Below are 25668 nucleotides of genomic sequence, written 5' to 3' on the forward strand. Positions count from 1 at the left end.
TGTCATTCGTTTATAAGAATGGGACACTTGTAGCTAAGGTCTAAAAACTAAGAAATGTTAACGGTTTGTCATTTGAATCCCCAAAATGTTAATGGACTAAGAAGTAAGTTCCATAAATCTATAATAACTTGCTCTTAAGAGATCATGTAGTATCTCTCTTTTTCCTATCGATGATGCTAAGCTTGAGGTAACAGATTTCTCTGTCTTTAGGTGTGATGGATCAGCAGAACCCTCCAGCATGGCCCTGATGGGGGTAGCTGTAGTAGTCTTTTCATTACTGGTCGCAAGCACAGTGCATATTAAGAAAAATAGTCGAAGTTCATTACCAACAATTTTTTACCCTTGTTTGAACACAAAATGTAGTGGTTTTGGGTAAACGTAGAAGAAAATTGAACAACAGTAAGTAGTAATAATCAAGGACTACTCCAACAAAAGGAGTTGTCTAAAACTTACGAACAAAGAAATCAAATGTTATTTCAACTAGCCATCAGCTGAATTACAATTGAATCAGCTGTTTTTATTATCAGCTTGGCTTATCGAATTGGAATTGAAGGCCATTAGGTTTAGAAAAATTGTCTTTTTTATCGCTGTTAAAATTGTTATTATTGTTTTGTTCGTTTATCAGGATAGTTGGTGCAAAATGAGAAAGGAAGATAAGTGTTTCTGTTTTATATTTATAGTGATAACAATACAGTTTAAGTATGTACGACAAGCCCACTGACTCTTCAGTGTACGTTGTTTTTGTCTAAATAGGAATGGGCTAGTATAATAATTTTTACGCAACTTTGTTTCGCCAGCAAGAGGAGTATCATGCAGTTTGTTGAATCAAATTGGAGTGCTTCCGGTGGGTGCAAACAATTTCATCAAAGTTATATTGTTAAAAACTATTCTAGTTGCAAACAAAAGAAAATGAACACTGGCGAGCAAGCTTCTCTTTCACCAGACTTCTTTTTTCGCCAGGTTTGTTTTTTGAATTAAAATGAGTGTTAGTTATTGTATGTGAGTTACAGATAGTTTTTGAAACTATTGGTTACGCCAAGGCGTTTTGTTTATTTGTTCACAGTTCTATAGAGTATTATAAAAATGCATGGATAAATTTGTGAGTTTTTTATAAAGAAATAGGCCTAGTATAATATTATATTTATTTGTAAACTCAAATAATATAATTTCAGTGGTAAAAATGTTATCTCAATTTTGTATTATTACAAATTATGGACAATGTTTACTTTGGCCATTTTACCAAAAACCATCTGAAATTACTTGTAACAATTTCTAAGCCATTTTTAATAATAAAATGTTACTTATTAAAAATTAAAAAAGTTACGATGATATAAAATTATTGTACTCAATCGGTTATAATTGAGTAATATCATTTGCCAATTTCAATATATAAAACTGGGTCTGCACATCGTACCCTACCCTAAAAATTAAACAATAACTTAACAAAACCAACTATGGTCTGGACTTTGATATCAAAGAAACAATATTTATGACTTGCCCAGCTTGATATCAATGAGTAACCACTTTTGTGAAATGGAGGAAAGAATTCTCTCCCCATGTGTTACCAGGAGCCAATGAACCCACATGTTGAAGCCATTTTAAACAAATGGGGGTAGGGTATGATAAGCGGAACCCGGGTTTTTTATATCGAAAATTTGGCAAACTATATTACTTAATCATAACCATCAATATAATCAGTCGATACTGATTAATTTATTTTGGACGTACCAGTAAAGATTAAACGCCGGGGCGGCATAATCACGAATTTGACGTTACCAACGTATTCTGCTCACCCTCCTGAACAAAAAATATACATAGTAACTATGGGGTGCAAATGACAAATAACATGATTTTAGGGGGTATATTGATAAGTGGTTAAGTTCCTAATGTTTTAATGTTCAGTTTGTGTGCTGTGTCTGGATAATTTGTTTACTTGAATATTATCTGCGGCCGGGACTGATAGCAGCCTGATAACGTACCTGTTATCTGAGTTCTCCGGGGCATGGGTCAGTTCTACACAAGATATCGTGTTCAGTAGGTCGGATTGAGTGAGTGCGGTTTACAATGATGAAATCAACCATCCACTAGTTCAACCAAACCCTAGTGAATTGTGTGTGTCGGAGTGTTTCGTAGGGCACGTAAAAGAGTTTACGTTTTAACCAAAACGAAATTATCTCTTTTTTAATTGAACATGGAATTTTTTTAAAATGAGTGTATGTGTTCGTCGTGCGGCTCGAGTCGGAGTGGTGTTTTTTAAACCGGGAGACTTTGTCGTTTCGTTGTGATAGACGGACTTTTTTGTTGCTGCTGCTCAGCTGTATCCGCCAACACACTAATGGTATGCGTTCTCTGATCCATCTATATATTTGAGTTTTTCATGATTTTATTTTAGTTTTTTAACTTTACATAATTGCCTTTGCATTACATTTCAATTTATATTTTTGATCAGCCCCTCTAGTATTTTATATTTTACTGATAGGTACTATCTCGAGGGATGTTTTTCTTTTATTGACATCAGCGCGGGGCAGCCGCCGAAGCCCCGCACTGATGGCCGGAGGCACTCGTAATTAATTTTTTTCTAGAAATTAAGAAAAACATTTATTTTTATAAAAATTCTGCTCATTTCTGTATTATTTTTCATGTTACGTTTGCAAAGATTGGCGGCGCAACCGGTGACGTCATCACGAGGTTCAATCATTCGCCACCAAAAGATCACGTGACGCTAGACGTGGATGTAGAACATGGAGATATTACTGAAAAGTTATTTAATTTTTCATTTTCTAGAACTTCGTTATTTCTCATTTCCACCCCATCAAAACCTTATACTTTTTTGTTCTATATGACGATTCCAATAAGTTTTTAACGCAAAACTCGTATTTTTCCGCCCCGGCCGTTAATTATGATAATTACCATTTTGGATTATTAACTTAAGTAGTCTATATCAAACAGCTATAAGTTAAACACTTTAAAATAATACACATAATAATACACAATAATAAATAATAAAAATAAATAAATAAATAAAATAATACACATTTCAATTTTACATAAGTAAGCTAATTTTAATTATTAAAAAATGGCAGTCAATTTTAGAAAAACTACAAGATATTGCTTTGAAAGATGATAAGACATAAATAAAATATATTGTTTTTTGTGGGTTCAACATGTTAGACTCGTACCGAAAACCCATTATGTGAAATTTGTGGGAAAGAAACAAACTGTAACTGTGAAAGGAGCAAATATGGTCGTCTTCAGTTTTCCTAATTTTTGTTATAATAATTTGTTTGATCACTGTAAATATTAAATTCATATTTTAATTTAAAAACATATGGATTGTTATTTGAGGACTATAGATACTTTTTTTATCGATTGATAGTCTAGGATTTGAGATGGGCGAATATTAGGTATCGAAGACTTACATTCTCTATATAAAAAACCAGTTACACTTATCGTACCCTCTACCCAAACTAAATCTCATCATTTGTGAAAAATATTTCATATATTTTCCTCATATCTATCACCATTGTAGTTGTTTATTGTTTACATTGAAGTTACTATAAACTAATAAGTTGATATCATAAGCTAAGTTAAATAAATTGTAGCCTAATATTGAATTATTCCTTTGGATAAAAAACAGTCGAACCATTCGATAATAGCAATCGAATAATGAGTGTAGGCCAGCTTATTAAAGTCTACCCGGTACTTTGGGATTATACCGGACCACACCAGTATGACGAACACAAAAATATAAATTTATAGAAACAAACATGAGTAGAACGAAAAAAAACAACTCTTTAATTACAAAATTACAAACTTACAAGCATTTCCAGGTATTGTGATCGGTATTGTCTGTCGCTGTTATCTTATCTTTCTCGAGAATCCCGATTACGGCAGGCCACGCGGCATCACATGATTTACACGGTAAATAATTGCCTTTCCATTACAATTCAATTTATATTTCTGATCAGCCCTCTAGAATTTGATATTTTATTGATAGGTACTATCTCGAGGGATGTTTTTCTTTCGTCGACATCAGCGCGGGCTTCAGCAGCACCGAAGGTACTGTTTTATTAATTGTATGGATATATAGTTATTGATAATTAAAAACTAAAATCAACAACAATAATACTTACATATTTCAATACTTACATTTGACAGTTGTCATCCATACATAAAGATGATAAATTATACAGTAAAGTACATGTTCTTGGTTCCAAATATCATATTTCATATCATTTGTTCGCAATATCATACTATTTTTCTCGGTCCAGTGTAGGAATTATATCAGTATTTATATAACTAATCGGTATCGTATACCTCTCATGAGAAATGGATGTGATGTGCCCTTGATGATTTTCTTTAACAAAAATTGCATTTAGTGTCTCGTGTATTGCTTTGTGATTCCACTTGTTTATAATCACGAACTCACTGCCACTAAATTGTGGCCACAAAGCAAATGGTTTTTAGAGTCAAGCTAATGCTCAGTCCTTACGATTTTTGTCATTCAGCTACCGTAAACATGCCGTCCTGCAATATCTAAGGCAATCAAATTCAATACCTTACATCTACACGTTCACAATTTAGTTGAACATTCATTAAAATCCTAAATAAATCAATTGGTTTGCCTTGTTGCCACGATTTTGAAATAAGATGGGTTCCTTTTGTTATGCTTTCACTTTATAAATGTAAAATCGAAAAATATTGTTAAAAATTATTATACTTATTTTATGTGTATGTTTTATTATTAATAACATTTTCACTTTAAAATTTCATAAAGTATTATGTTATATTAGGTAGCAGTAAGAATGTTTATTATTTATTACTATTCTATTACACTTTACTGACTATATCATTTGTCTTTCCAACATAGCTGCATCTTAAGATGTAAGAACGTTCATTCATTCACAATACGTCAATGTTTTTTCAGTTATTGGGTAATATGTAAATCACCCTATGGGACTGGTTTTAGTATTAGGTAAAAGTGTAATTATTTATATAGCCTTAATATTGTGGGACAAATTTTGTTTCCACTATCTATTTCAAATGTATCTGTTCCAGCTGTTTGACACCGAGAGTAGTACTTACACGTATCTGCTGGCTGATGTCACATCAAAAATAGCTGTTTTAATTGACCCAGTGATTGGAACATGCAGAGAGAGATGCAAAATTGATAAATGAACTTGGTTTCAGCCTCAAATATGCAAGTAAGTAGGCATAGTAGGATATTTTATTAGATTTTATAGGTTTCAAAAGAAAAGTACATGTAAAACTTAAATAATTTTGACTCCAATTATCCAGGTTTATTTTCTTGTCAGTAGAGTTTGGTTGTGAGTTAAAACTGCATATTTCATTTGTATATATGCTGAAAACATACTCCTAATTTCTGGACAGGTTTTTTATCAATTTGGGATTTTTTTACATCTACAGAAGAAATGTATACTGATTAAAACAAATATTTTAGTTTTAAACAGACAATTTTGGGCTGGCAGGTGTTTACAGAGCCATTAAAGACAACAATAATTTCAGTTTCTAAGTTTTATTTAGCAGTGAAACTATCTTAAAATGGTTAAACAATAAAGAGGTTGCATCATACTTTCAAAAATCAACACTAATAAGTAGGGAAGTATGTTTGTCTGATAGCAATCAAATAATTAGTACGGATGCAGCCCAACTTAAAAGCTCAAGCATTTTTTGTGCTTACTGGAATTCTGCTATTTGAGCAGGAAGTGTTAACTATTGAAAGTTGTAGATTGAAAATACAAATTTAGATTATTCTTGGACCATAGGGTCTTACCAAGAAATATTTCTTGGAAAAACTGTATGAATTTTTATAATAGTTATTTTTTTTGCCTTGATAATCCTTATAGCACACAGAAAAAATATTAATTAAATATTCTCAGAACAAAGTTTTACCTAAGCATTCGTATGTACTCAAGAGAGTTAAAAAGAGACATTGGTTACGTGCCTGAAAAGTAAGTTCTTGGGTTTTAGTTAGATTCAAATTATTCAAGATAGTCTCCATACATGTGTAGTACAACGTTATTTATCTCGGGTTATCTAGGTAGGTTTTGCAGAATTGGGGAAGTCTGGTTTTTTCACGAATAAACAATGCTGAGTTTTCAGTGTAATTTGTTTTTTTGTTAATATATAGACAATAGACAATAGACAATATACTTTAATGACATATTCTTTGAGAACAGTACATCGAGTCAGTGGTCATTAGATTCATAAAAATAAACATGTTTTAATTGTCACAAAATTCCTTTTCTGTATAGTAGGGGTTGTCTTGTAGCCATAGATTTAGCTTTCTCTTGAGTGTCTTGATTGGTTCTTGTTTGAGATGGTCTGGTAGGCGGTTGAAATATGCTGCTCCCTTGTATGAGGATTTCCTTCCAAACAGGCTGAGATGGTGAGTTGGTAGTGCGAAGTCTGCAGCATGACAAGTATTGTGCTGGTGCATGTCTCTATGCCTGAGTTGTGCTGTATTAACAGCATGTAGAATCACTTCTTGAATGTGAAGTGATACTACTGTGAGGATCTTTAGCTCTTTAAAAGCGTCTCGACAGCTTTCTCGTGGGGCGATATTTGCAAGGCATCTGATTGCTCTTTTTTTGTTGTACCAGAATCCTCTCTAGATTGGTATTACTTGTACCTCCCCAGGTTGCAATACCATACCTCATATGTGATTCAAATAAGGCAAAGTATGCTGTTTTTGCTGCTTCCAAGCCACTTATTTGTTTTAGTCTCCTAATGACATAAGTGCATGATGAGAGCTTTTTGCAGAGGCCGTCTATGTGCGCTGTCCAGGACAGGGAAGAATCTATTGTTATTCCAAGGTACTTTGTGCTGTTTTTTGACTCTATATCTGGTAGTGTTATGTTAGTGTTGTTTTTGTTTCTGGTAGTAAAGGTTAGCTGGGACTGTTTTCTTTTCATTAAGAACCAGTTCGTTTGTTGTGCAGTACTGTTTGGTAATGTTGAGGGCGGTGTTGGTGTTTCTGGTGAGTGTTTCAAGTGATCTATGTGCCAGTGTGATGGCTGTATCGTCGGCGTACATTACTGTATGGCAGGAGTCTTGTAGCCAGCTTGGGAGGTCATTTGTCAATAGAAGGTACAGTATGGGGCCCAGGACAGAGCCTTGCGGAACTCCTCTATGTACACTGATGAGTTCTGATTTCATCTTCTGTTTGATGTTGTTATTTGTGTACTGTATCTCGACAAGCTGCCTCCTGTCATGTAAGTAGCTGTGAAACCATTTTTCCGTTGTCCCTGTCACACCTAGAGCTCTTAATTTGGAAAGTAGTCTGTTATGATTGAGACAGTCAAAAGCCTTGCTAAAGTCTAGGAATAGGCTTGTTACTTTGTTTCCCTCTTCTAGTTCGTCAATTATATGTTCTGTGAATTGTATCAGGGCAGTGGCAGTTGACCTTCCTTTTAGGAATCCATGCTGTTGGCTTGTGAGCAAATTGGTTTTGCTGTAGGTGAAGGAGAAGTTTTTCCAGAACTACTTTTTCTATTATTTTTGAGAAAGTTGAGATGAGGGAGATTGGCCTATAGCTACCTGTGCTGGTGTTTTCGCCGTTTTTGTATTTTGGATACACTTTTGCTGTTTTCAGTAGATCAGGGAAAATTCCTTGTTGGAGTGATTTATTTGTGATATCTGTCAGGGGGATTGTTATCTCTTCTTTGCAGATCTTGGTTAGTTTTGCTGATATCTCGTCAATGCCTGAAGAAGTTTTTGGTTTGAGTGAGTTTATGGCTTTTTTTTATATCAGAATGCGTCACAGGTTGAAATTTAAATTCAAAATTTGCTGCTGGTGCTGGTTCGTCTTGTTGTGAGGAGTTTAGGCTGATATTACTGGCTTGTAGTGTTCTGTCTGCAATTGTGGCAAAAAAGTTGTTGAAGCAATTTGCTATGTCTGCTGGGTCTTGTATGGTTTCATTGCCTGTTTGTAGCTTCCATTCAATGGTTGTGTTTGATTTTGCCTTTCTTTCGTTATTTATTACTTGCCATAGTGCTTTGGGCTTGTTATCAGCTTGTTCTATGTGAGCTGTTGCTCGTTCTCGTTTCAGAAGCTTTAATATATGTTCAGTGGTTCAAATAATGTATACAGTATTATAATAAACTAACAATGTTGTAGTTGGCTTACAAGAGGTTAATAGTTGTAAATTTAGAAGATGTAAATGATTGGCTTCAGACCAACAAGAGCTTTAGTATAGTGCGGTGGCTGACTTAGAAATTGTTATCAGCAGTACATTCTTGAAGGGTAACAGAGGACAGTGAAAACGATTCTCATTATGAGGAACTGGGAAATGTAATGACTCAATCTAATGCAACAGCACAGTCAGACTGCTTGATGGATTTTGAGTGACAGTCATCATCAGTGGAAATGGTGGCTGTTAAAAGTCTATTGTTTTTACCGGAAGCTATGTGCAAAAGCTAAACCTATAGAGGCTTTCTGAGGATTTTACAAAAAAGTAAACTATTTTTATTTCTTATTTATTTGTTTTCTCTATAGTTAATTTCTTGTAGATGAAATAAAAAATTGGTTCTTATTTAGTGTTGTAAAATATATATAATAATAATAATAAATTTGTTTATTTGTTGTAAAACATGTTACATGCATTGACAAAGTCTAATTCAGCTACATTATCTAAACAATATTGTCACCATAAATAATATTTAAGGGGGGGGGGGCTGTTGGCCCAGTAAAAAAAAAAATTTTTTATATTTTTTAATTTTTTCTTTGTTTATTTACAATTAATTTGATTGTAAATATCATGGGCATACGATTTTTTTTTGCTGAGTTACAGGTAAAAGTGTAAACGTTATGTCAGACAAGACTTTGTTTTGATTCTATTTTCTAGTCATTCATATGTAGGCACATTTATAGTACTCCCTTACTAATACTTCGAGTTTTGTTCCTCTATGGTTTTATTGAATGATAGGAAAAACTCTATGTTCAAACTGACACAAGATATACAGTACCAAAACTACAGCAGACAGCTGGCATACTTACTTATTGTTATTGTTTTGTTCTTGGCTTTCGGTGATTATTACTGTAGTTTGTGGAGTGAAATAGTTTCATGTGTGATTACAGTGTGATTTTTATAATGAGTAAAAAAAAGGGTGTTGTACAGAAGCAAGAAGCGGAGGTTTCATGGAAACAAGTACACTGATGTGAAGGAAAAGTATTAAAAGTACGTCTAGCAAGAAGATAAAGGTTAAAACATCCCCACTTCATCTAGGCCTAGCCTGAATCAGTCCCCTAAAGATCACAAAAAATCTTGTTGGCTATAGATTTATTGACATAGAGAGTTTGTCTGAAGGAATTAAATCTTGTTTAGTGTGCAAGATCTGCCATGGAGATGTTTGATATTTTAGAATGTAATGTTATAGGACTAGGGCTCCAAAGTTGTAATGCGCTGCAAATCTTGTGATCCGAAATCTACGGGTTCATTTCATACAAGTAGGCTAGTTGAAAATACAAAGAACACCTATGAAGTCAACAGGAGGGCAGTTTATGGCATGAGATCAATTGGACAAGGCCTAAACAGTTTAAAAAAATTTTGTGGGGTAATGAATATGCCGGGCCCTTTCTAAAAATACCTACAACTTCATCAACAAACAGATTTTGCTTGCAACTAAGGAAGCTGCAAAAACAAAGTATGATTCAGGCCTCAAAGGAAGAAGTAAAAAAAAAAAAACAGAAACAGATCCGAATACTGATATTACTATCTCAGGAGATGGAACCTGGATGCGAAGAGGGCATACATCCTTACACGGAGTGTGTACAGCAATCGAAGCTCAAACTCAAAAGATTCTTGATGTCGAAGTTCTGTTGTCTTTCTGCCATGGATGTAGGTCTGTAAAAGGACCCAAGTCAGGTGTGGCTTATGAGAATTGGCTTGAAGAGCATAAGAAAAGTGGAAAGTGCAAAAGAAACCATTCTGGCTCTGCAGGTAGCATGGAAGTGGAAGGAATGAAGAATATTTTCAATCGGTCCGAGAAATTACACGGTGTACGGTATACAAAATATATTGGTGATGGGGACACATCCACTTTTACTAAAATAAGTGAAATGGAACCATATGGATCTGGTGTGAGTATTGTGAAAGAAGAGTGTGTTGGCCATGTCCAAAAAACGTATGTACAGTAGACTTATGAAATTCAAAACCAAGAACAAAGGAAAAAGTACTTAGCGATGGAAAAAAAAATAAGTGGTAAAAATAGGCTATCAGAACCTATTATCAACCAACTTTGTATTTATTATGGAAATGCAATTAGAAATAATAAAAATGATCTCATAAACATGCAAAAGGCAGTATGGGCCATCTGGAACCATAAAGCAAGTACCGATGAGCAGCAGCTCCATCATTTTTGTCCAGAAGGTCCAGAATCTTGGTGCCGTTACCAACAAGCAGTTGCTTCAAACAGTCTTGGGACTTTTAAACATAAAAACACTATCCCCAAAGCCATCATGCTGGAGATAAAACCAATATTTGTAGACCTAACAATGCCAAACGTCCTCCAAAGATGTCTTATGGGAAAAACACAGAACTCCAACGAAAGTTTCAACAGTTATTTTGTGGTCACTGTGTCCTAAAAAAGGATTTTGCAGGAAGGGATATTGTGGAAATAGCTGCTCATGAAGCTTCCCTGATATTTAATGAAGGGAATAATGCAAAGTCAAAAGTGCTAGACCACTTGAAAATCAAACCCGGAAAAACACTTCAACAGCTGCATGGAGACTTTTGACGTTCGACGAGTGCGCGACGCAAATAAAAAGAACTATGTTGGCAAGTCTGGAAGAAAAGGAGAGCAAGGAGAAGGCTTAGAATAGAAAAGGAAAGTCAAGACAAGGAAAAGGAAGGTGTTTCTTATGCTGCTGGAGGATTTTAGAGTACCATTTTAGTAAATTTATCAATAAAATATGTTTGTTTGCGATTTCCAGAAACATTGTTTTTTTCCTATTATTTACATCATAACTCCAAAAGTATTGGAGCAATCTTCACCAAATTTTCACCAGATCTTCATTTTAGCTGTGTAATGGCTTGAACTAAAATTAAAATGGTGAGTAAAGTATTTCTTATATTCCAAGCCTATTACCTTCTAAAAAACTCAATTTTTTTTGGTAAAACTACTTTAAAATTCAGTAATTTGTTTTATTTGTACATTTTTTGATATATTTTTAATTCAGGCCAAGAAACTATTGCCTAGGAACAAGATACATTTTATTTTGTGAAATTATCTCATAAGGTAAATTATTTATCATGTTAAAACCATTAGACTAAAGATTTTTTTTGCAAAAAAAAAACAAAAATTAAAAAAATAATAAATTTTATATTTACAATTTTGTTTTTTCTTAAGTGTGTATAAAAAGTCTATTTTGACTTAACCTGAAAGTTTCAAACAAATTGGGCAATATTTGACTGAGTACAAAATTGTTTTCCAAAACCATGCAAAAGTGATTGCGATACTGGGCCAGCCCCCTTAATAAGTATAATATAAAAAGATTATGTATATCATAATATAAGACATTAATTGTGTAGTTGAGAATAACACTGATTATACCATGAGTTTATTTTGAACAATCATTAAAAGTCTATTTTGTTAATAGAAGAAACTCCTCAATATAATAGAAGGGGTTTTGTAACAGCCATTCATAAAGTTTATTTTTATAGACTTTAAGAGGGTATTTTTCAATCAGATGTTTTAATTTGCTATGCACTTTTAAGCCAATTACAACATGACTATTCAAAGATGGGCCCAGTCGACAATAGTCAATTAAAATGTTATTTTCTGTTTCTTGTGTTGTAATTATGTGTTTGTGTACGGTTTATTAAGTCCTTATTATTTAAAATGTAAACAGATAAATCAAACAAATACAAATAACCTATTTTAAGAATTCCTTGGTTAATGGAAACAGGTTTACAATGATCGAGATATTCAGCTTTACCAACAATTCTAACAGTTTTCTTTTGAAGCACCAGTATTTCCTGAACTCTAGCAATATTTCCCCACGGTATTAATCCATATCTCACAATTGACCAAAGTAGCCAAAATATGCAGTCCGAACATAATTTTCACTAATGCCCTACTTTTTACTCACAAAACATGCTTCTGACAATTAGCAGATGTAATTAGAACTGCAACAATTTGTTTATAAAATTGCAGAAGGATGGCAGTGTAGTTCACTAACGCTTGAGGTATAGCTTGTGTTGATCAAGTTTTTAAACTATTTCTTAAAGACGTATTAGCTAGTGATTTAATATTTTAAATGAAGCTCATGGATAATGTTATTTTTTCAAATCTTAAACCTTTTTGCTGTTTTGAAAAGGTGTACTCTATTTAAAAATTATCATGTTGCAATTTCGATTGTAACAGCATTATGCACAAAATTAATTACAGTATCCACTAAAATAATGTGTATTAACAGTTTAAAATAACAGTATTTTAAAATGTTATTTTTCAGTACTTTGAGAAAAGCAAATACCTGGATCCGGAACAAAATTGTAAATGACTTTATCGGAGAACTTTGTCTGACGTTTGTACACAGAAATTTTGTAAGAAACAATAAAGGGTGTTTGTTGTCTCCAAGTCTGTTTACCACAGAAAATAGAGGGGTTATCATTATTGTTTATGTAATCTGGGAAACAATAAATTGTTACTGGCACTTAGCTTTAAATTTCTACTTTTAAGATACCCTTTCTTATTTTCTGTAAGTCTCTGGTCGAATTCTGTTGTGTGCTACCAACTCATAGACCTTTTTCCGTTGAAAATGACCATGTTCTAAAATGAACTTATTCTATTAAAAAAAAACCAATGATATTCTGAAATATAAACACTGAAAGCCGTACCAATGGATTTTCTTAGCTTATATATCTTGGAAGTGCAACAAAAAAATGGACTTACACATCACAGCCACTCCAACTCCTGTACGCAGGTTAGGTCACTTAGTTTAGTTATTATAAGTTATAATAAATATCTTAACTTTTTCAGAATCTAATGAAGTTAGTGTGTAACTCATCAGAGGAAAGATAATTGGTGGGCAAATTTGACCTATAGACAATGTAATTAAATATTGCCATATATACAAGTTTAAGCTCCTCATGTGTTTCATTTCACAGGGTTTATATACTCCCTCCTCTCCCCCTCCATGTTACTGCTTGCTCCTCTCTACAAAGATTTTGGGGCACCCAAGCGAAATATATATTCACACTGCTATCAAAAATATTCAACAGTGATGTTGTTAGTACAGGTTTCAAGTCACCTGTAGCATGGTGTCATGACTGTTATAAGCTAAATCTGAATAAATGAGATTGTACTGATTACTGTAGTTTCACCTCATACTATATCAGTATTGTCTCTTATTCTCTTCAATAATGGGACGAGCTCCTCATGCGTCACCTGGATGGTGTGATCGCAAGTCGCGGAGAGAAAGAGTGGGAGCAGTTCCGACAAACTCTGAACATGCGGCTGTTGGCGACCTAAGTTCGGAACGGTTCTGATTTCTATTATCTATTATGATTTAATGAGTCGTTTTATATCCGAACATATCTGCAAAACATAGAAATTATATAGAACTTATACTACATTAATGTTTATCGATTTAATTATATTAATATTGAACTTTCTTTATAACTCCAAACACTTGACAAATCGTGAGATGGTGCACAACGAATAAAGTGTCATAATTTCATCATATTTTGCATATAGGCTTAAAACGACTGTAATTTTTTTGTTTTATTGGAAAGCTATTAAAATTAATAGGGCAAAAGCAACATATTATAACATAGAATCCTTAAAGGGTAATAAATTAATTAATAATTACACTACAAAAGCTGTAATAAAGAGTTATCACAGTAGATGTGTTAAGAACTAGGAACAAGTGGATTAAAAAAAGAAACTTGTGAGCAAATGATCAACAAAAATATAATTATAGAAATATGAAAAAATCAATCACAACTACCTCACTTACCAAATAATATAATGTTACAAACAAATGTTATTGGTTTACATTTTAAAATACAAAAGATTTAATTAAAAAGCTCAATTTAATGGTTGGTTTTGTATTTTAGAGTCCCTTAATATCATTATTTAACTACTATGCTAAGAACACAAGTCTTGAATATTTTGAAAAGTTTAAATGTTTGCATGCATGAATAAAAAATTGCATGCACAATCAAATTTTAGTGAATAAGCAAATTAAAAAATTATAATTAGCTTGAGAAATTCACTTGTAAACAAACAAATTTCTAAATTTTGTGAGTAGGGCTCTTTTTAAACCTCCCAGATGTTTAATCCACCCTTGAATTTCCAATCTCCATTTAAGAATACTGTTTTTGGAAATGATTGTAAACAAACAAATTTCTAAATTTTGTGAGTAGGGCTCTTTTTAACCTCCCGGATGTTTAATCCACCCTTGAATTTCCAATCTCCATTTAAGAATACTGTTTTTGGAAATGATTGTAAACAAACAAATTTCTAAATTTTGTGAGTAGGGCTCTTTTTAACCTCCCGGATGTTTAATCCACCCTTGAATTTCCAATCTCCGTTTAAGAATACTGTTTTTGGAAATGATTTCCTGGATTGCTCTGCTGGTATTATCTAGAACTATATCATGCTCTTTCTTCCTGTGATTTTTTATTAGATGTTTATATATAATGCCGTGGTCTAACAACAATTTAAATGATTAAAATGTAAAAATCAAATGATAAAATAAAAAAATGACAATTGTACCTTATTTTGTTACATTATAACGAACTTAATTTTCCTGCCCGAATATTCACGAAACATTCTAGTAACTAGTGATATTAATGCGCTTTGACGTCACGTTACAGTGAATACTCACATGCATGCAGATCATATCACTGGTACTGGAGTACTCAAGAAGATGCTACCAGGCTGTAAAAGTCTCATTTCCCGCTGCAGTGGTGCCATGGCAGATGTGTATGTGGACCCCTGTGATAATGTGCAATTCGGCAGCCATTGCCTATCAGTTCGAAGTACTCCTGGCCATACCAGCGGTAGGCATATAATACTTAGTCTTTATCATTATTGTAGTGGAATGTTCATGGACATCCAGTCTCATGATCTATTGCACAGAGTACACGATGAAAGTAGTGGATTTTGATGAATCGGTGGCAATCGTGTTTTGTCAGAACCGGAGCTGGATATAATGCAAGATCCGGTGACAATGGTAGTCACAACAGCGCTCAGTCAGGCTTTGCGTAATTTGTTCACGTAATCCGTGTTACTACCTACTGCACCATAATGAATTATTTTTACATTAAGAGTTTTGGAAGTAATAGTTTGCAGTGTAGTTTTTTATGTGTCAAGTTGACAAAACGTTTGCATTTCCAAGGTTAGATTAACCCATTGCAGATCACTGACGAGCTGGGCTCGTCACGCAGCGGCCGGGCCTAACTGATGACGAGCTCTGGTCGCAAAAGTGATCTGCTTTTAAGTTTCTCTCCAAATAGTTCTATTAATGTCTGATAGATCGGGCGATAGTCTTCACTTGTCAACTAAGAGTGCTTAACAACGGTCTATGTTTAGAGTTTTCAAAAGTTTTATAAATATCCTACAGATCGCAATTGTATGTCGAAGTTGAAAAATTATTCATATGAGTTTACTCTCTGCTTTTTAGCGCTGCTGATTGGGTGTTTTCCTCAGTTGTAAATTATAATACTTTTGAGGTTAATGACACAGAACTAACGCAGACGTACATGTTGGTGGGTTTTGTCTAGACAATGGCCCGGATGTTGTAATCGCTTCGTCCGAGCCGCTTTATTTAGACTATGATTCAGACATCATCTCTGCCACTCCGGAACCTTGCTCGCTTGTTATCGTTCCTACACCACGGATACCCCAGTAGGCCCATGTTCCATCTGAACGAATACCTTCACAGCTGAACTTTCTAGTATACAATAGCGAGCGATATGATGTGGTGCACCATTGCTGTTCGTGTGGCCGCTGACCGTAAATTAATTCGTGGTCGCTGGTGCCCGCGCACGCTAAAACAATACGATCCGCAATGGGTTAATACTGTTAGTTTATCAATCTGGCACAGAGCTGTGAGGGGGTTCTTCCTCCACCCACAGTTGACTCTTACCTCAAATGTCTGTCTCTTTAGTTTTTTATGTACTCAGCTCCAGCATTCAACTCATCCATTTTTCTTTTTAATGACGGCTAATTTTTAAAATTGAATTCTAAATTTTTTTTTTATTTTAGTTGTTACATTGATTTGTTGGTTGCAAAGAGATTGTTAAATTTTTTTAGATGGATAACAATCTCTCTTGCGTATGGTTTGCAATGCATACAATATATATGAGTATACATGTGTTATGTCAATAGGATGTGTCACGTATGTGTGTGAAAGTCAAGGTCTGGTGTTCACCGGAGATACTCTGCTGATACGAGGCTGTGGCCGCACAGACTTCCAAGAGGGTGATGCAGCAACTCTTTACAACTCTGTACATACTCAGATATTTACCCTTCCTGACAACTTCAAAATTTATCCTGCTCATGACTACAAAGGTAAGTGTACAACCAGTGTTTGTTGAACTTGTGGTATCTTGCACTTATGTATATGATATATTTTATATGATGAATGAATGAATTGATTTATTTCCTAAATATATGTACAATATTACAATCCAAACTGTACAAAATCTATAATAAAGCCAAGATATTTATGCTTCGCAATTACAGGTACTGTTACTATGATTTCCACAATTATGTATGATCAGATTTCCTAAGACATAATCCGATTGAGGATTCAAAGAGATTGGCATAAATTTTGTTTTAGTTATATTTAAGGAAAGGACATTCTGATCAAACCACTTTTTCAGTAACATTAAGTCACTTAATGCTTCTCGTCTCACATCCGCCCATATATTTCCTTTCAGAAAAATAAGTGTGTCGTCGGCAAATAATGTTATTTTTCCGTTTAAATTTAGCTTGGCAATATTGTTTAGCTGAGATTGCATTATTTAATTCTTTATTTTAAATCAAACAATGCATCCGAAATACTCCTGTTGTCTCTAAACCCATACTACTGACACTGAGAAAGTACATTGTTTACCTGGAAAAAGTGTACGAGCTGTTCCTTAACTACCTTCTTCAGTACCTTAGCAAAGACACTCAAGAGGGATATCGGACGGAAGTTGTTTTTATCAGTAAAGCTGTTTGACTTGTGCAAAGGGTACACTTTAGCTAACTTAAAATTATCAGGGAATACTCCCTGGGTAATACTTAAATTGATCAAGTATAGCAGTGGTTTCATAAAAGTGCTTAAATTGTCCTTGAGGACCCGTGCAGAAACGCCATCATGACCCGGGGCAGAGCCTCCACGTAAATTTGTCACGTGCCGTATTATGTCCAGTTCTGTCACCGTACGTAATGTAAATGTCGCATCCAGTCTATAGTCGCTATCGCTCACCACTGGGTTCCCTACCGGGTTAATTGTATCGGCTAACGTTTTCCCAACAGACGCAAAATAATTATTGAAATCATTTGCTACTTGAGTAATTTTATCGTTAGTAATGTTTGAATTTGTCGGCAGAAACTTTCGTATTGGAAATGTGTCCCTGGTTTGCACCCTACCCGCCAATTCATTTACTATTCCCCAAAACATTTTAGAGTCTTTTCTGTTTTCAGTAATTTTAGAACGATAATATTCTCTCTTAGCGTGTTTAATGAAGTGCTTAGAGTTTGTCTATAGTTGTGGTAATAATGTTTTAATGACACATTAAAAGGTTGTTTTTTAATTCTTTTACTTAGCTTATCCCTCGCTCTTATTGAACAAATCAATCCCGCAGATATCCAAGGCTTAAGTTTCTTAGATCTAGTAGATATTTTATTACTTAACTTTGTGGCATTCTCGATTGATTTCTGTACTATATCGTTAAATAGTGTGGAACAAGTATTGACCTCCAAGGACTCAAGTACGGGTTCCCAGTGGGCGCGTGTCAGGTTGTCAGCAAGTAACATTCGGTCTACGTACGTAGCTGTATCAGTCTGTGTCTTGTTAGTGGCAGTAGGTCCGGTTATAGTCAAAACAGTACTGTAATGATCTGTGAGGCTTGTCTCAACCACAGCTGCTCTAACTCTACTCATATCTCTATATCGTACAAAAATGTGATCAAGACAAGACTGAGTGTTTTTCAGTTACTCTAGTAGGTTTGTCTACACATTTCACAAGTCCCGTCCCAAGTAAACAATTCATGTATTTATCCGTCAGGGCTTCGTTCTTAAGCAAGTCTATGTTTATGTCTCCTATCAATACACACATTTTGTTTCTAAACGTTCTCGAATAATAATTTTCTAACTCATCTATAAATAAGTGTAAATTGCTATCAAAAGTTCTGTAAAGTGCAAGTATGTTGAACTGTTCTCCTAAATAAATAAAATCTAAACTAATTCCAAACACATCCCCCAACGTAATCTGCGTGGAAGTGGCAGTCAATCGCTTGTTTACATAAAGTATTGTCCCGTCATTCCGGTTCCGTTGCTTATCTGTCAAGTAAATGTCAAAGCCATCAATGCTCACCCCCTCCAACCCATCACTCAGCCAACACTCAGTCATAATTAATATATCCAGATTAAAGTTCAAATGGCTTAAATAAATCATCAGTTCATCTATGTTTTTTGAATAACTCCTAATATTACAGTGATATATTTTTAGTTTGTCGTGACCATTGTTGCTACTATAAAAATTATTGAGAAGTGAAACATCTGGGATTTGTATGCATGAGTTAATTTCAATTAGATCATTATCGCTGCCCTCTATCGGATCCATAGCCCACAAAGCCCACCTGCCCAGTGAACAGTACTAAATTTAATTTAATAGTCATGTTTATGTTTTAAGTTATACCACTATAATAAGAAAAAGAACTATATAGGCATAGTACCAATACAAAAAAGTTCTAAAAACGTATAATCCAATTATTAAACCCTTTGAACCCCAGGCGACGAAATATCGTCGCCGAGAAGATATGCGAAGATCCCCGCGGCGACGATGTATCGTCGCCAATGAAGTTGCGAGAATCCCCGGGCGACGTAATATCGTCGCCATGGTATATGCGTTTAATACATATTTATTTGAAATCTTAAAATACTTATTTTATGAGTATTAATACATATTTATATGTATTTTATTAAAATACTAAATATTTTTATTTATTTATTTACTAATTTATTTTATTTAGGTAATGTCAGTGATTTTTGTGTTGTACGCCTAGAGGTTTTTACAAGTCGCATACTTTTATATAAAAATTCAAAAAAAGTTTATTTTTAGAGATATCAATATAATTTTTTTTGTACATACACAAAACTAAATTTAGAAGAATAAAATGTGGGTGCCCATTATAAAAATATTTCTTATTTTTTAATTAAAAAATCTTAAAATCAATTTTTTTGCTTAAAAATCTATATACATATATTTTAAAATTATTTTAATGCTGTTAAACATTTTTTTATACTTCAGACTAATCTTTTTCTGTGTATACAATTTCATTCTGGACATTTTGGTGTGTAATACAAGACAATAGCATAAAAAATAGCAAAAGTATTAATTTTTTTACAAACAGTATGCAAAACAAAACAGCTGTTTCTGCTCCGGGGATTCTCGGTAGTTCTTAGGTCAAATGATTTTTGGTACGTTTTTTCCACCATCAATATTTTGGTCTGGGGTTCAAAGGGTTAAACACTATAACAAGAGAATAAGAACTGAATCGATAAATTTTGTGCGCATAGTCTTCTGCTAAGCTCACTATTACTATACAATCACTATTTTAGTGTACGATAAAAATTATAAACCTTGAAATAAATTATTTAATCTTAATATTATCTCTAATCTGGTATTTACATATGTGTTTATGACAATTAATATAAACACAACTGAGTTACGAACTAAAATCAAGTTTAGCTTAAGAGTATTCTACATATATCAATGTACATTAAATGAGCATCATAATGAAACCCTTTATCGTAAAAAGAAAATTTAACAATATTCTTAAATATTAAAAATTGAAAGAAAACAAATTAAAATATGCATTCCTAACTTTATTTATGAAACAAACATAAAAGAGTCCTATATTTTACTTGCATAGTCATAAGCTAAACTATAACATTCTTATTTTTAATGTATGATTAAAATTATGTACTTTATCAATTAAAACTAGCCCCCTTACAATTTTTGTTGAGTTTATATTCATTACTATACTTAAGTTCGTTCTTTTGTAACCACACACACACACACACACGCATGTACGCACGCACATAAACACACACAAGCATGCGTGTGTGCATATGCAAGCATGCAACTACATACATACATACACACATACATCATAAAACTTGATTGGGCTCAGGGCAATAATCCTCAAAAGAATGATTTTCCTTCATTATTACATGCAAAATAAAGAAAAACTTAACTAAATGCTGTTTTATACCATATTAAAACATTGTTTACCTATGTATGTAAATTAGAAATAACAAAAATATTTGTACTGAAACTTGAAAATAAAACTATATTACTTTACTTTAACAAATCAAATACAAGTATGTTACTTACGAAAATAAAATAATGATCTTCAAAATTAACGAGATTCTGTAATGAAGGTGTCGAGATCATCAAGGGTTGACACTCTCCTAGCGTTATCACCTTCCCGGCACTTTACAAGAACTTTTCCGTTGATGTAACCAGTGAAATACAGCTCCCTTTCACGTAAAAGTCTCCTGGCCTTTCCCAGTAGCGCTTTTTTCTCAGCCGTTAGGTGTTCATTAATGTAGATTCTGCTTGGCGGTAACGCAGCTGCGATATCTGTCGACTGTAGGTTGTTCTTCCTTGAAGCCGCGAACCATTCGTCTCTTACACTTCGAGAAATGAACTGTATTATAATTGGAGGGTGGACCTGCTTTTTTTAATACAGCCTCAATCGATGCGCCACAGAAATGTCTTCCCTCTTAAATTGCACTCCGAGTTTTGAGGAAACTTTATTTAAAACTTCGTAGATGTCTTCAGCTGGTGTAAGAGGTAAACCCTGTATTTCGATATTGGTTCTCCGAGAATATTGATCCGCATCCAAAACTCGAAGCCGCAGGTCTCGTACCTCTCCGCTCAGTCGGTCCCGTTCATGCTCCAACCCGTCGCATCTTGCCTTCAACTTGCACTGTTCTTCTTCCAAGTTGTTAACTTTGACATTAAGTTCTTTTATTTCATCGCACAGCTTGTTAACAGTTTGTTCAATACGTCCCATTTTGGCGTCGACGTTGGAAATAATTTCGGTTTTCGTTACATTTAGGGCCTCAAGAATGGATTTTCTTAAGGCAACACACATTCTTTGTTAGTTATATACATATATCTACATATAACCATATTTCTCTTGGTCCATGGAACAATATACTATAATTCTTAGTGAGAGTTTTTAAATACTCATGCATATTAAGAAAAATTAATTTTATAATTGATATTTAAATATTACACTGTTCTGTTCAGTTGACTACTCTTCATACACAGTCATAATCATAAAGAGTATTATTCACGAACATAAGCTATTTGTAATGTTTGTGTATTTTTTTATAATAGGAATTAGCAAATTGACTGGGGTATAATATACATTTTAATTTAATTTTGTTTACTTTTGAGAAGTCTAGCTAGGATTTTTTTATACCTAAAAATCCATTGAATTCAGTGGTTGATTCATTTTATACAAGAGACATACACATTTCTAATAAACTATCCTTTCTTAAGAAACAAGAAGAAAAGTTTATACTATCCATGATTTTGATTTATACCATTTGTTAGAAACACACCAGTAAGAATCTAAAAGAATTCATGTAAAACCCATCAATATACAAGTTTACTACAAAGGATTTTATCTTATTGGCTCGTAAAAACAATGTTATCAAACAATGCTCCATAAATCACCAACTCATTTTAAATAAAACAATGGGAATTTTGAAATATGTTCTTTGGAAAGACTTTTTTATTGCTGAAACGTGTTTGTCATACTAATTGTGTCATTGAATTAGTAAAATAAAGATAATTTAGTTCTCTGTGCAAAAGTAAGTTATTTTTGTGAAACAGAGATTTAAAACTAAATTGTCAAAATGATAGTAGTGTGGCTTAGTGGATTTTAAAAAGACAATAATAACTTAATAAAAATGCAGTAGTGGTATTTTACTACCAAAAATAAATAAAGATGTGGAGTTGATGAAAGTTTGAACAAAATTTAAATACAAACAAGAACTTAACAGTTTAAAATTCAATGTACAGATTTCATTTTCCTTTGATTATCATTTTATTTAGTATATTTTGGATAAATAGCCATAAGCCTTCAACCACGCAAGGCTCTAAGTCACTTTTCCTTTTTTTATAGTTTTTGTTTTATTATTTCTTAGGGGGATGTATATATTTAAGCAGGAACTTAGTATCTTTGTTCTATAAAAATGCTGGGGTTATCTCTACAAATATAGTAGTTAAACACAATTGTGTTTGTGTCTTTTAGTTTTGTTTAATGATCTGTAGATGTTCTATTATTATTGCACATTTCACTTAATATGGAGTGTTATCCAAGAATTTCAACTATATGACTAATCTTTCTCCATGTTAATGATATTGTAGTAGTTACTGAATTCAATCTGGTTATTAGTTATTATGATAACTTTCTCTTTGAAATCAAACATATTTTGCATTTAAGTTTGATTTGCACACTAAAGATACAGGTAAGCGATTATAAGTTCTGGATTATAAACCCTAAGATCTCGTGTGTGTTAAATAGATCTTGTCGACTTGTTGGGTATTTATTCTTAATTTACACACACCTGTTAGTATTCAGAAAGTAAGTATGTTGATTGAAGAAAAATTGAGTTAACATATGTGTAGTTGATTCATTGTTAAAATCTCTAGGTCAAACGTGCAGTACAGTCCTTGAAGAGAAGACATACAATCCTCGACTGACAAAACCAAAAGCAGAATTTATAAAACTGATGAATAATCTCAATTTGCCCTATCCAAAGAAAATTGGTAAGTATTCATAATTTTTTACATTTTTATTAATTTTTTTAGAATATATACTTAATTATGTATATCAGGCAAGAAGTAACTATTCTTTTTTGCAAACATTTTATAAAACGATTTTGATCAGTAAATATAAAAAAAACATTGCTTACCTTCATTTTTACTAAATTACCATGGGTGTTTGATTAGTAATTTGGTTTTACATTAAAGACAAGAATTTGAGTTTTATTATCTACTTCTACTTTTTTTGTAATCATCTCGTACATATGTACCAACGTTTCTTCAGCTTAGTGATCTCTTCCTCGTGGCTTCCATTTATTTACTTCATGACATCTCTAAACTAATTTCCCTCTTACTTAGAAACGTTTTGGGATGATAATCCAATAGAGCTAGATCTGGTGAGTAGTAGGGATGTGGCAGTTTTTTGAATCACAGAAAAACCAATTTTTACAGATCGATGGCTTAATTCAACAATGCTTTGTTGTGAAGAAAACACTTTTTTTCTGAGTATTGCCATGATATCAGTCCAAAAATGATGCAGTATTTATTGCAATGTTATCCTTTTCAGATTTAACTTTAAAATCTCTTTATTCACACATTACAGGTTATAAGGATAGCTAAATATAAATGTATGTACTCCCATTGAGTATATACATTTTTATACGTGTATAAAATAAAAGATATCAACTTTATCATTAATTGACGGAGAATGAGTCCATAGGTTTCTGTATAGCAAGTTACAGCTACTATACATATAAAATTATAAATCTCTCGATATATAGATTTGTTTGAATCCTTAATAATATACCTATAAGTTATTTATATTTTCAGAAAAACTCTTCGAAAGAATACAAGGATAAGCCTAATAAGTAATGAATGGTTAAGTGATTTTTTTTTAAATTTTGTTCATTTTGTATGTTAATATCAAAAGATTATTATCGGGGTAATATATAAAAATGTAACCAGAAACAAATTTTTTGTTTTGCATGTATGCTGTTATGCTGTTATAAAAATGTCATAATATTTTTTGATTAATTTTAGTAAAGTATGGCTACAAAGTAGAATCCAAAATTTTAAGATTGGACAGATGTTATGAATTATTCCTTTATACATTCTTTTTTATTCAAAATAAAAAGTTAAATTAACAGTTTATTTTAGGTACTTTGATAATTTAATTTTAACAGTTATTTCACTTAAAATCCGACAGTAAAATAATGCACACTCACTGAAATTTATATCATAAAAATATTAAGGTACTGTTACTGAATTTTACTTTAGGTAATTGCTAACAGAGTAGTTTGGCTTCTCTACAGGTAGGTCCTTTATAAAGCTTTTTAAAGCTATTATAATTTTGTTTTCATTTAATCTGTTTTGTCAAACGGTTGTATGGTCTCAATCCAGAGTAGAATGGTCCTTGCTGAAATAGGCTAAGATGATGCACAGGTTATTGCCAGCCAGAAATTCTTTGTGAATACCCTTGCACCGACTTTATCCAACCTCCTCTGGCTACTTCTGCACAATATTATATCCTATATGTAAAAATTAAAAAGATTGTATATTGAGTTATTTAAACCAAATTTACTAATAATTCGGATGCAGGAATTTTTAATTTTTTAAATTTTTAGAAAATACAGAAGAATTGTCCCAAAAAATACCACTCCATATTTCAGTTGTTAATAAATTTAGCTATAATACATATAATATACACAATCCATATGTTGCAGAGTTCAGTTTTGCTTGGAGCCATGGATATGATTTTTCCAGTTGATTGAAACCATTAAAAATTAAAGGAAGCAATGCTCAAAATGGTTTAAAAAGGTTAACGATAGCTTCTATGATTCTTTTGTATACCACACCTCAACTCTTATTTGTACTGGTGCGATCACAATGCTATTTATACAACTTCTGCCAAGTTTTCTCCTCCATCTTACCTGACCAAGCATGCTTGTAATTTGAAGCAACAACGCAATAATGCTATAATGTGCTAAGTTATATTATGAAAATTAACTTCTTTCTTGAATGTTTCAGATATTGCTGTTCCCGCTAACAAATGTTGTGGAATTCAACAAGATTGAGCTGAAGTGTAAAATTAATAATTTGTTGTTATAACTTTTGTATTAAATTTTTGTTGGTTTTGGTCATCTATATTAGTTGAATTGGAAATATTTTTGTTGTACTCTTATACAGGGTTTGTCCGGAAAGTAATAGGACTGATTTTCTTTCGCCGAGACTGTACTTCGGAGCTTGCGCGCAACGACTGGATACGGTTAGAGGGCGTTCCTAGCTAACGAACAAGCGGCTGGTCAGTTGTCTCCGAGCACCTGAAGAGTCAGAACAGGCATTTTCACGTGACGTGTTTCTGTGAGCGGTGCAAGCTGAAAATGCAGCGTTCGTTAAAGAAGAGGTACACAATTAGATTCAGTGTGAAACTCGGTAAATCTGCGACAGAGACATTTGATATAATCAAGCAGGCTTACCCAGATGTTGCTTTAGCAAGAAGTGGTGTGTTTCGGTGGCACCAGGCCTTTTTGGAGGGCCGGGAAGAGGTCGCTGATAAGGACCGTGCTGGAAGACCTTCGACTTCGACAAACACCGACAATGTGACTCGTGTGCCCAAAGTTTTGAACTCAGACCGTCGA

The 25668-nt window shown here is 33.2% G+C and overlaps 1 protein-coding gene across 1 annotated transcript; it reads left to right on the forward strand.

Annotated features, from left to right (window-relative positions):
- The first annotated feature begins 859 nt into the window (after nucleotides 1-859).
- LOC124372851 (persulfide dioxygenase ETHE1, mitochondrial-like) lies at nucleotides 860-25174 on the forward strand. Its single transcript, XM_046831261.1, is given in 7 exon segments — nucleotides 860-960; nucleotides 5059-5139; nucleotides 5141-5204; nucleotides 14844-15029; nucleotides 16360-16542; nucleotides 22919-23035; nucleotides 25058-25174. Coding segments are annotated over 7 exon segments (729 nt in total). The 5' UTR covers nucleotides 860-909; the 3' UTR covers nucleotides 25105-25174.
- The last annotated feature ends 494 nt before the right edge of the window (nucleotides 25175-25668 follow it).

Source organism: Homalodisca vitripennis, unplaced genomic scaffold (assembly GCF_021130785.1).
Source record: "Homalodisca vitripennis isolate AUS2020 unplaced genomic scaffold, UT_GWSS_2.1 ScUCBcl_4106;HRSCAF=10062, whole genome shotgun sequence".
NCBI lineage: Eukaryota > Metazoa > Arthropoda > Insecta > Hemiptera > Cicadellidae > Homalodisca > Homalodisca vitripennis.